This window comes from Artemia franciscana, unplaced genomic scaffold (assembly GCF_032884065.1).
Source record: "Artemia franciscana unplaced genomic scaffold, ASM3288406v1 Scaffold_904, whole genome shotgun sequence".
NCBI lineage: Eukaryota > Metazoa > Arthropoda > Branchiopoda > Anostraca > Artemiidae > Artemia > Artemia franciscana.
Window position 1 is genome coordinate 81954 of NW_027068993.1, and position 13579 is coordinate 95532.

Sequence of the window (13579 nt, forward strand, 5' to 3'; positions counted from 1 at the left end):
TTTTCTTAGAAATTTGAACTGCAAAAAGTAACTGCAGTTCCTTTGTCTTTTTGACGATCAGCCGACGTTAAGGCCCGTAAAATACTTTTAAGAAAATTCATGTTTTTAAAATCCTATGTTGCTACTGTGAAATATTATAAAAACATTGGATCGAACATGCCTATAGACTACTATAATTTTTTTGTCTTATATCAAACGAATAGAAAGCCACTTTTTTTCTATTGATCCCAGTAATTTTTTTTATAATTTTGAACTGCAGATAATCTGAAGTACTTTCTAGACGGTAGGAGACACTGGTATTGATTGGGACTTCCTTGGGTATTGATTGACTTTGGCTATTGATTGGGACTTCATTGGTTGAGACTTGGGTATTCTCTTATGTATCGTATGAAGAAACGAAGCCACATTATTCAGATATACACAAAATTTTACATTCAAGTTTTAAGATAAAATCTAATTTTTCTCTTCTGTAACATAAACAAGTATTTTACTGAAGATATCGTTAGATGAACATAAATATGTGTCGATAAATCAAAATAAAAATAGAGTCCTTAATCAACAGTGCATGGTAGTTTTTCCAAAGATTTGCATTGCAGTGTAGCGTGTTTGCAGCACTTTCTAAGGAGTAGGAAAGGCCGAAACTGATTGTGAACAATTTTTCAGTGAGCTGAGGATCACTAAATAAGCAACACAGTAGGTTCATCCTTCTCAGTAAGATGATCTTCAATGTTTGAGCCTCTTTTTTTATTACCTTTCTATCCTGAGTTGTGTATAAGTCGAGAAACAATTTGAAACAATATAGAAACAAGAGTGACGCATGGCAAAATGTATGGGGAATATAAAGTTTGGGCTATGTATTTGCACATGAGGGGCTGAGGTAAAGTATGGTGGAATCGCAGCTCCAATTCTTAGCTTATACCCTGAGCTGAATAAATAGTCCTATAATTCAAGTATAAATGTTTCTAATTTAATCTTTTCTTTAACATGTTTCATTTTCAAACGTAAAAACATTTGTATATATCTTTCTAAGAAGAATTGCTTTCCAGGTGGCACTGAGTACCATTTTTCCTCGAAAAGGGACGTTATCAAACAGTTCGTGGTAACGAACTGTAGTAAGGAGCGACCCGGCTCAATAGTAAACGAAACTCTAAAAAACGGAATTTTGATGCTAAAATATACATCAAAAGAATCAAATTTTCATGCTGATTTTCAATATATAAGTTTCATCAAATTTAGTCTTTTCCATCAAAAGTTACGAGCCTGGAAAAATATGCCTTATTTTAAAAAATAGGGGAAAACACCCCCTAAAGTCACAGAATCTTAACGACAATCACACCATCGCATTCAGCGTATCAGAGAACCCTATAGCAAAATTTTCAAGCTCCTATCTACAAAAATGTGGAATTTTGTATTTTTTGCCAGAAGACAAATCACGGGTGCGTGTTTATTTGTTTGTTTGTTTTTTTGTTTTTTTCCCCAGGGGTCATCGTATCGACCAAGTGGTCCTAGAATGTCGCAAGAGGGCTCATTCTAACGGAAATGAAAAGTTCTAGTGCCCTTTTTAAGTGACCAAACAAATTGGAGGGCACCTACGCCCCCTCCCACGCTCATTTTTCTCCAAAGTCAAGAGACCAAAATTTTGAGATAGCCATTTTGTTCCGCATAGTCAAAAAATCTTAATAACTATTTCTTTGGGAATGACTTACTCCCCCACAGTCTCTGGGGGAGGGGCTGCAATTTACAAACTTCGACCAGTGTTTACATATAATAATCGTTATTGGCAAGTGTACAGTCGTTTTCAGGGGATTTTTTTTTTGGTTTTGGGGGTGGGGTTGAGGGGAGGGGGTCATGTGGGAGTATCTTTACTTGGAGAAATATGTCATGAGGAACAGAAATTCAATGAAAAGGGCGCAGAATTTTCTAAAATTACTTTAAAAAAAAACAATGAAAAACTAAACATGGAAAAGTTTTTTCAATTGAAAGTAAAGAGTAGCATTGAAACTTAAAACGAACAGAGATTATTACGCATATAAGGGGTTCTAAAAATACTTTAGAATAAAGATTGAGGTGTTTAGGAGGAGATAAATACCTCGCTCTTTATGCTATAGTATTTTTAGTAATTTCAAATATTTGGCCTTTCTGATTCAGGGGTCATCAAACAGTTCGTGGTAACGAGCTGTAGTAAGGAGCGACCCGGCTCAATAGTAACCGAAACTCTAAAAAACGGAATTTTAATGCTAAAATATACATCAAAAGAATCAAATTTTCATGCTGATTTTAAATATATAAGTTTCATCAAATTTAGTCTTTGTCATCAAAAGTTACGAGCCTGAAAAAATTTGCCTTATTTTAGAAAACAGGGGAAAACACCCCCTAAAAGCCACAGAATCTTAACGAAAATCACACAATCGCATTCGGCGTATCAGAGAACTCTATAGCGAAATTTTCAAACTTCTATCTTCAAAAATGTGGAATTTAGTATTTTTTGCCAGAAGACAAATCACGGGTGCGTGTTTATTTGTTTTTTTTTTTTTTCTTTCTTTTCCCCAGGGGTTATCGTATCGACCAAGTGGTCCTAGAATGCCGCAAGAGGGCTCATTCTAACGGAAATGAAAAGTTCTAGTGCCCTTTTTAAGTGACCAAAAAATTGGAGGGCACCTAGGCCCCCTTCCACGCTCATTGTTTCTCCAAAGTCAACATATCAAAATTTTGAGATAGCCATTTTGTTCCGCATAGTCCAAAACCGTAATAACTATGTCTTTGGGAATGACTTACTCCCCCAGGGTCCCTGGGGGAGGTGCTGCAAGTTACAAACTTCGACCAGTGTTTACATATAATAATGGTTATTGGGAAGTGTACAGTCGTTTTCGGGGATTTTTTTTTTGGTTTTGGTGCTGGGGTTGAGGGTAGGGGGCTATGTGGGAGGATCCTCCCTTGGAGAAATATGTCATGGGGGAACAGAAATTCAATGAAAAGGGCGCAGGATTTTCTAAAATTACTATAAAAAAAACGATGAAAAAATAATTGAAAGTAAAGAGTAGCATTGATACTTAAAACGGACAGAGATTATTACGCATATGAGGGGCTCTAAAAATACTTTAGCATAAAAAGCGAGGTATTTAGGAGGAGATAAATACCTCGCTCTTTATGCTATAGTATTTTTAGTAATTTCAACTATTTATTCTACGGCCTTTCTGATTCAGGGGTCACTCTTAAAGAATTAGGACAAAACTTACGATTTAGTGTAAAGAACGAGGTATTAACGAGGGTAAAAACCCCCTCATATACATAATAAAAATTAATGAATATAAAAGTTTGTTACGTAAGTTAATTTTTAAGTTACGTATATTTTTTACTAATAAAAAAACTCATTAAAAATTAAAATTTATAGTTGCCTTTTTATGTAACCAAAAAATTTCATGGCAACTAGGCCTCCTTCCCCATCCCTTATTTCTCGAAAATCGTCTGATCAAAACTAAGAGAAAGCCATTTAGCCAAAAAAGGAATTAATATGCAAATTTCATTTTAATAATTTATGTGTGGAGAGCCAAAATCAAACATGCATTAATTCAAAAACGTTCAGAAATTATATAATAAAAACTAGTTTTTTAAACTGAAAGGAAGGAGCGACATTAAAACTTAAAACAAACAGAAATTACTCCGTATATGAAATGGGTTGTCCCCTCCGCAATCCCTCGCTCTTTACGATAAAGTTTGACTCTTTGCCACAATTCTGCTTTTTAAAACAATTAAAAGCTTTAGCGTAAAGAGCGAGGGATTGCGGAGGGGACAACCCAGTTCATATACGGAGTAATTTCTGTTCGTTTTAAGTTTTAATGTCGCTCCTTACTTTCAGTTAAAAAAATTAGTTTTTTTTATGTAATAATGTGTAAGATTTATCCCAAGATACTGAAATTATTAGTGACGGTGAAGAAATGCAAGGATTCATTCAAAATAACCCACAAGGTCTTTATCTCATTTAGGGTCAACTTTTGGAAATCGAATATAATAATAATAATAATAATAATAATAATAATAATAATAATAATAATAATAATAATAATAATAATAATAATAATAATAATAATAATAATAATAATAATAATAATAATAATAATAATAATAATAATAATAATAATAATAATAATAATAATAATAATAATAATAATAATAATAATAATAATAATAATAATAATAATAATAATAATAATAATAATAATAATAATAATAATAATAATAATAATAATAATAATATAATAATAATAATAATAATAATAATAATAATAATAATAATAATAATAATAATAATAATAATAATAATAATAATAATAGTAATAATAATAATAATAATAATAATAATAATAACGATAATAACAATAACAATACTAACAATAATAACAAAAGTAATAATAATGATAATCGTAATAATAGTAAAAGTAATAATGATAATTTAATAGTACCCGCTCATGCAAAAAAAGAAGAAAAAAGCAGAGTACAAAATGAGGGAAAAAGAAAAAGGAGTTCACATTGCAAGCAAAAAACAGCATTAACAAGAGAATCATTACGTCACTTAAACTCATACAGTAGGTGAACAGGTAAGGGTGCCGACAAATTTTCAATTGCTCTTACTATGGCTTTTTTTTATAGAAAGAATTACTCATATGCCTTCTTTTTTTGTTCTGTGTCCTTAATTTTGCTCTTTCAATTTCAGGAAAAAACAGAGCCATATTTTCTTGGAATATTTTTTGTAGAAGCGAGTGTTAAAATTCTTGCAATGGGATTTGTTCTTCATAAAGGGTCTTATTTAAGGAATATTTGGAATCTTATGGATTTTGTTGTTGTTGTTACGGGGTAAGTATTCTCAAATATTTCTTTTTTTTTGTAATTAAGTCCGTTTTTATTTTCGTATTTAGTTATATTTTATTTTCGTATATTTAATCACAATTTAATTAATAATCATAATCACATTTAATTATAATCATATTTAATCACAAAGCTGAAAATGATATGAACGGGAAGTGCTCTGAAAAGTTCTTCATTATTAAGTATTCGATAAATTACCAAAAAAAATTGAAATGAAATCTGATTTTTTAAATTGGTTGTGCAGAAACTTAAGCAACCATGTGTATCTTGAATAATTAGGACGTATAAATAAAATAATTATAATAAAATAATATAATTAAATAATTATTCATGGCTGGTTTTTCAAAGAAAAAGAACTACACACAGAGTTGTGCAGTTTTCAACAGGATCAGGGGTCAAAAAAGAAAGAGAAAAATGTGTGAGCAGCCAGTAAAAAAAATAGACTGAAAACATAACGTACAACAAGAGCCACGAGCTCATATGGCACTTATGACGAGGTCGGAAGAGCCAAGAGCGAAAAGCTTCTTCCCACAAAGTTTCATTGCGATCTCTCCACTCTAAGCGTTTTCCGAAATTTCCCCCTCTAGCTCCCCCTAATACCGCTGGATCCGGTCGGGATTTAAAATAAGAGCTCTGAGGCATGAATTCCTTCTAAATACCAAATTTAATTAAGATCCGATAACCCGTTTGTAAGTTAAAAATACCCAATTTTTCTAATGTTTCCAAATTAACTGTCCTTCCACTCCCCCCCCCCCCATATGGTCAAACCGGATAAGCGACTATTTCTAATTTAATCTGGTCGGGTCCCTGATACGCCGGCCAACTTTCAGCGATCGCTATATTGATCATGTATCTAATTTCGGATCATCTTCATATAAAAATTGGGATAGTCCGGGATTCGAGCCTGAGACTTCTCGCACCCTAAGCGAGAATCACACCCCTAGACCACAAGCCATACTTAAAAAGAAAAATCATTTATTTTATCGGCAAATAAAATTCCTCTCAACTATCTTCTTTGCTCGCTCCCCCCAGATGGTCGAATCGGGGAATAGACTATTTCTAATTTAATCTAGTCTGGTCTCTGATACGCTTGTCAACTTTCATTGTCCTAGCTTATCTGGAAGTGTCCAAACTAGAAAATACCCCAACTCCCCAAAATAGAGTGGATCCGGTCCAGTTATGTCAATAACGTATCTAAAGAAATGTGCTTATTCTTTCCACCAAGTTTCGATCTCTACACTCCAAGCGTTCCCCAAGATTTACGATTTACCCCTCCACCTCCTTCCAGTGTTACCGGATCCGGTCGGGATTTAATATAAGAGCTCTGAGATACGCAAACCTTCCAAATATCAAATTTTATTAAGATCTGATCACCTGTTCATAAGTTAAAAATGCCTCATTTTTCTAATTTTTGGAATTACCCCCCCCCCCCCCCCCACCAACTCCCCCAAAGAGAACCAATTCGGTCCGGTTATGTCATTAATGTATCTAGGACTTGTAATAATTCTTCCCACCAAGTATCATCACGATCTCTCCACTCTAAGCGTTTCCCAAGATTTCCGATTTCCTCCTCCAACTCCCCTCAGTGTCACTGGATCCGTTTAGGAATCAAAATAAGAGCTCTTAGACATGGGATCCTTTGAAGCTTTAAATTTCATGAAGATCCAATCGCCCTTTCTTAAGTTAAAAATACCTTATTTTTTCTAATTTTTCCTTATTACCGAAATAGCCACCCCCCGGCTCCCCCAAAGAGAGCGGATCCGGTCTGGTTATGTCAATCACGTATATAGGACTTGTAAATAGGGTGGTAAATTCTTACCACCAAGTGTCATCCCGATCTCTCCACTCTAAGCGTTTTCCAAGATTTCCTGTTCCCCCCCCCCCCCCCCGATGCCCCTCATTGATACTGGATCCGGTTGGGATTTAAAATAAGAGGTCTAAGTTACGAGTTAATTCTAAATATCAAATTTCATTAAGATCCAATCACTCGTTCGTAAGTTAAAAATACCCCGTTTTTTCTAGTTTCTCCGAATTACAGACCGACAGACCAACAGACCGACAGAAATTGCGATCGCTATTTATCACTTGGCAAATACCAAGTGCCATAAAAACACCTAAGATTGCGTTACTATTCTTCGAAGATATAGCAGCCTTTGGGAATCAGTATACACTCAATAATTTAGTTTTTGCAGACGAAAAGTGTTAGCTAATTAATTAACTAATTAGTAACTTAACTAATTGTTTTAGTTTATTTGTTTTCTCGGTTCATTGATGCAACATCGCCAAAAATGTAATATTGCCCTAAAAATTTCGTAATTTTTAAAATCAATAGAAACTCTTAGAAATCAGTGGCTTTAAAGCATGAATAAACTTAATATTTGCCCAGGGGACAAATTATGCTTTTATTTTGTAGTCCTTGGTACTTTACTTGGAACCCAATTTAATTAGTTTTCTTGGATTGCATTAGTAGTTTGAGACTGAAGTTTTTAGAGATAAGGAGTGGAATAATTTGAGTTGTTCTTTAAAGTCCTCTCAATATCTTCCTTGAGCTCAAGAGACTCATTTAAGTTTCTTTTGGGGTAGGGGGAGTGGGCAGCATTTCAGAAATTAAGCAAGGAGGAAGGATTGCCAATATCCATAAGGACTTAACTCCACTTTCATCAACGTTGATATTTTTCTTATTGTTAGTAGGGATTCGACATTTATGTCTCTGGCATCCATAAAAGCATTATACAATACTTATTCGACTAATAAGTATTTGCTTTGACTATATTATAGTTATGTATATTATGGCCTTTAAATGTAACACTAAATTAATTTCGTAGGCCACACTGACCTGCCATTACAAGAGATCAAAGAGAACTAAAGCAAAAATGGGGTTTCATAAGGCCAAAGAAAATATTGGTTGGAACAAAACGGATATTTCGAGAAGACCATTGCTTCCCTTATTCAGTAATATTAGAAAAAAATCTCAAAAAGTCAAGTTCACATTTTTTGAGTAAACTCGGGAACGATATGGACCAGAAAAAAGAATAGAATAAATAAAAAGACAAAACAATCAACATGGATATCAAAATGAAAAATAAACTCAAATTACAAGAATGAAAAAGCTAACATGGCGGGATAAAATAACGGTAAGAAAAAACAAATTCGAAATAATTCAAAAAGTCAAATCTCAAAAAGTCAAGTTCACATTTTCTGAGCAAACTCGGGAACGATATGGACCAGAAAAAAGAATAGAATAAATAAAAAGACAAAACAATCAACATGGATATCAAAATGAAATATAAACCCAAATTACAAGAATGAAAAAGCTAACATGGCGGGATAAAATAACGTTAAGAAAAAGCAAATTCGAAAAAATTGATTGAGAAAATATTGTTGGTTAATAAAATTAGCTTTTATAAGTAAAAACCCGAATTAAAAGAATTAGAAAGCTAACAACACGGAACAAATTAACAGGTAAAAAAACTAAAACAAGTGATGGAGAAAATATTGCTGATTAATCAAATAAGCCTAATTCCTATGAAAAGATATGAATGTATTTGTTTATACCCATTCTTTTGCATCAAGTGTTTCTGTTGGCTAAATAAAAGTCCATTTTTGCTTATCTTTTCTTTTTTATTAAAATATAACACCGTTATCATGAACATAATCTGCAACCATTTGCGACCGGTAAAACGTTATTCGGGCCATCAAAATTATCCTACCTCTTCCACCCTCCTCGACAAAACTTTCCATGATAGTGTTAAATTGTCTACCAAGGTGTGAGACAAAATTGGGTATACAAATACAAACAAAAGTCATAGTTTTAAAAATACTAAGTTAGGAGGAAGGAACCTTTTCCTTGAACTGTTGTCTCCTTAATCCCCTTTATCTTCTTTGTCCATCAACATGCCTTAGAAACTAAATATTGGTTATAGCTAACGGGCAAAGCTTAAACCAAAAAGGGATTAATCCTCACAACTCACTTTTCACCGATGGACAAAAAGTTCACCGTCCGGCTCAGACCCATGACCCTAAGATTAGGAGTCTCATGTTCTACGCTCTAAGCTAGCCATGATTTTTGTAAGCAGGTTTTCTGTAGTGTCACAGACACTTATAAAAACAAGGCTAGTCCCCATAAAAACATTTTGTTTTCAAATGATCTTTCAAATCATTTATATTTTAATTCATATTTATTGCTTTTATTATAACTAAGAAGTGTCACAGATCTTATTAGAATTCTAACGTGTACATCTTGTGTCCAAAAGGGAAAGAAAAGTGGATGCCCTACAAAGAAAGATAATCAATTGACCTAATTCTTGATGGATAACTTTCTGGGGAGAACGATTGGGAGACAATATTTAGCAAATGATTCCTTTGACTGAATTGGATAAAATAATGATCCGACATATGAAGGAATTACTGATCCTCTTTCAAAGCCAGACAAATTATAGTTTCCCTCCCTTCTTTTCTAATAATCAATTGCAAAAAAAGTGTTGTAATGAAAAGCTTCATATAAATAGTTGGATGAATATCAAATAGAGAAAATTAAATTTTAAGTTTTTTGGTTTTTCTCTAATGTTACAGCAACATACCAATTATATAAAATAAGGTGGTAATAGTAGGAAGGTTTCATTTCAAGATTAATTTGCACAAAAATCAAATAGAGAAAGTCATATTTTAATTCTTGTTTTACCCGGAAATAGTAACTGACGTTGCTCAAGTCAAGCGTAGATTTGTATAAAAATTAGTCATTCAAACTGGACTTTGAGGAGATATGGAGGCATCACGATCTTCCTTAATTCCCTCCCCTTTAATATTTTGGACTTTTGTGTTAAAAAGAGCTAATACAACCCTCAGAGGCTTAAAAGTATCGGATCTATAAGATATAACTAGAAGTCGAACTTCATTTTATAGGGAGAACCCAACACATACAAATGCAAAATCGTAGTGATTTGGGTGCTTTCACATTGATTTACAAACTAATTTAAATATTTGACTTCATCGATACTGCATACATGAGACTCGTGTTTTGGGAGTGTTTTCCCGCTTTTTCGAAAATCAGCAGATTTTTCCCAGGCTTTTAGATTTTGATAGGTAACATTAAACTTAATAAATCTTATATACTTGGAATTAAACAAACTGTGGTATCGAACAGTATACTTTTTCCCAGGGGTAATCCTATCGAACCAATGAACTTAAGAGATAGCTAGAGGGTTCATTTTGTCAGAAATAAAAAGTTTAAGTGCCCTTTTTAAGTGACCAAAAAGACTGGTGGGCAGTTCGCCCCCCTCTGACGCTCTTTTTTCTCCAAAGTCGCCTTATCAAAATTTTGAGGTGTTAATTTTGTTAAACATAGTTGAAAGGTTAAATAACTATGCCTTTGGGGATAAAATGACCCCCCCAGCCCTTGGGAAAATGGCAGTAACTTACAAGATTTACCTATTGTTTACCTATAATATTTTTCAGCAGGGATGGAATCGTCCAGAGGGAATTTTATCGGGGTGGGTATTTTACGTGGGAGAGACACTCCACAGAGGAGTTTCCCGTGAGAAGAGGGAATTTTTCATGAAGGGGAGCCTGATTTACCGGCATTATTTGAAAAACGATCAGAAATTACATAAGAAAATAAGTTTGTTTTTATTGAAAGTAAGGTATAACATTAAACTCAAAACGAATAGAAATTATTCCGTATATGAGGGTGTTCCCCCTTTTTCAATATCTTGGTCTTTATGCTAAAGTTTGGCTGTTTGTTCCAATTTCTTTAGAACAACTCCTGAAACACAAAGGCCGTGAAACACAAAAAGCTTTTTTAAAAGTGCTAAAAAATCTTTAATGAGAAGAGCAAGGTGTTGAGATGGGGGACAACCCCTTCCTATACGGAATAATTTCCGTCTGTTTTGAGTTTTAATGTTGCTTTTTACTTTTAATTAAAAAAAGAATGTTTTTTTAATTTAGTCAGCATAAATAGTCCAATTCTTTTGATGTGTCTATTGTTCTCAAGGTTCCCTTTTTTAGAGTGTCGATAACCATTGGGCCAAGTCAATTATTGCTTAAAGTTTGTTTTCATTAACTGTTTGATTATTATAAGACTTTATTTATGCCTTTTTTGGTTGTAAATTGGTTCTTTTATCTGATAAAAAAAGTTATTGGAAAACTTTATTTTAATTAATATAATTAAAGAACCAATCCTACTAACTTTTACTCAAGGTATTTGTTTTATGTACAAGCTTTTTTAATATTGAATATTTTCAATTTCATCAATGAGTCCATTTTTATTCCCCAAAAATAATCAATTATGACATCCCAGTATCAAGCATGTCTCGATACCTACAAAGGAAGTCCCTTGCCTAGATAGGTCTTCCTTGTCAAGAAACCGTAACAATTGGGAACTTAGACTGTATTTCCGATCGATCAGGATGATAATGTAAGGGAAAATAGCTGATATGAAGAGGAGGGGAATTCCATGTTATTTCACAAAGAGTAAATATGTGCTTAAGTTCAATATTGTGTCATAATTGCGGCGCGTCAGAACTCAAAAGTTGCACAAAAAATGAAATTCACATATCTAGAAGCAGTCAATGGGATGGGTATGCTGCCACTCATTTTGAAATAAAATGTTTTTCTTGGGAATTTTTAGCATAAAATAGCTTCAGGTATTATGGCAGTATTGTTTTTTTTTCAGAATTTTCAGTTTAATTTGAGCTTCTTGTTGGCTTTAGCAGTCTTAAAATTGGAAGAAGAAAACAATATATTAAAGCAATAATTTTTGAATTTAAAATTAGAAATGAATTCGCAAAGAATTTGTTAACAGCATTTTGAGAAAGACATTTTAAAAAAGAAATATGAAAAATAAAATACTTGAAAAAGAACTTTGGATAGAAACTTTAGATAGAATTAGATACTAATAAAAAAGAAATATAAAAAATAAAATACTTGAAAAAGAACTTTAGATAGAATCTTAAGATAGAATTAGATATAAGTACTAATAAAAAAAATATGAAAAATAACTTTAGGTAGAAACTTCAGATAGAATTAGATAAGTTACTAATGCTACTACTGCTAACGAATCTTTGAAGCACCGAGCCACCTGAGACAAACACAGCTGTGCACACTACTCCACACTAAACTATTCAAAGCTTCACCATTTATCCCCACCGAAGAAGCTTCACTCTTTACCCTCACCAAAGAAGCTATTCCCACACCATTCGAAAACCAATTGATTTTCGTTTAAAAGGACGGCCATAAAGCAAAATAATCCGATAATCTTTTGATGTCGCAATTTTAAACTATTTAAATTATTCAAATTGTTTAAGAAAAGGCTTTAAGAAAAGCACTGGATTCAACCAGTGGAGGTTGAGACATATAACTTCTTCTCAAATCTACAAAAAGCATTAAGACGGCTTAAAACTGGGAAGCAAGAAGTCTCCAGAACCTCCAATTGAATGGAGGCTTTGTGCAACCCTGGATTAGTCTCGGTCATTGTCTGAGCTGCGTTCGATTTCACAGAACTTAGTTAACTAACAAGTCTACGTTTTTGGCTTTTAGGATTTCATTTGCCAGAAAATGAAATAAGAGAGTTTACCATGCTTTTGCAAATAGAACGGACAGTTTTGCAGAAAATTCGAAGTTGCTATAATGTGAGCCGTACAAGACAATAAGAACAAAGCATCAGGTTTAGGGAGGGGATGCTTGAAACAGTGAAAATAATTAAGTCGGCTGAAATCGTCTTGGCTAACAATAAATACCTTTTTTGAAATTTTTACACCTCATGCTTCCTGAAAGTTAAACGCTAGCAAAAAAAATGTAGCTACTGAGTGAGCGCTTTTAAGAAACAGTTGCATCACTCCATCTAGGAAGTCCTAAATAAACATCATATTTTGCAAGAACCAATACTTTTATCATATAAGCAAGCGTGAGCTTTCGAGTTCAAATTTCCTGCCAAAAAAAGATATATATGAACGAAAAAATCCTAATAGCAATTCCGTAAACAAATTTTCAGTCACCTCAAAACTCTTTCGTCAAACACAAAAAAAAAGTTCAAAGTTAACTAAGAATTGCAAAAAATGCGCAAAATCTACTTATTATGTTAATTAATAAAGTAAATCAAACGCGGCTCTCATATTCCACACTTAACATCATGTATCAATCTATATATAATAATTTATAATATATATATATATATATATATATATATATATATAAGATTGATCAGGTTGGGAGCTTCAGTTACCTTGGTAGTATTATTAGTAAAGATGGTGGGAGCAGTGAAGATGTTAAAAGTAGAATAGCTAAGATTTCCAGAAAAATAGCCTACGGATTTTTCTGGGTACCCGGCTGACTGACCGTATTTCTAACAGTAGGTTGTACGAAAAATGTGGTTCAATCCCGCTTTCTAGGGCTATAGTGAAAGAAAGGGCAAGATGGATAGGTCACGTTCTACAGATGAAGGATGACAGATTACCGAAGATTGTCCTTTTTCGCCAACCGTCTGGGGTTACACGGAAAGCATGTCGTCCTTGTCTGGGTTGGGAGGATGTCATAAATGAAGATTTAAAGGAAATGGAAACTTCCTGGGAGGGTATAAAGAGGGATGCTTTAAATAGATTAGGTTGGAGGTATATATATATATATATATATATATATATATATATATATATATATATATATATATATATATATATATATATATATATATATATATATAACCATCTATCAATAATAGTCAACC

At 33.0% G+C, this 13579-nt stretch overlaps 1 protein-coding gene across 1 annotated transcript in view; it reads left to right on the forward strand.

The window, feature by feature from the left end:
* Positions 1-13579, forward strand: part of LOC136043745 (voltage-dependent calcium channel type A subunit alpha-1-like) — a gene marked incomplete at its 3' end in the record, with an annotated part of 199168 nt that overhangs the window by 31493 nt on the left and 154096 nt on the right. The window contains 1 exon segment of the mRNA XM_065728664.1: positions 4712-4851. Within this exon segment, the coding sequence (XP_065584736.1) occupies positions 4712-4851 (140 nt within the window).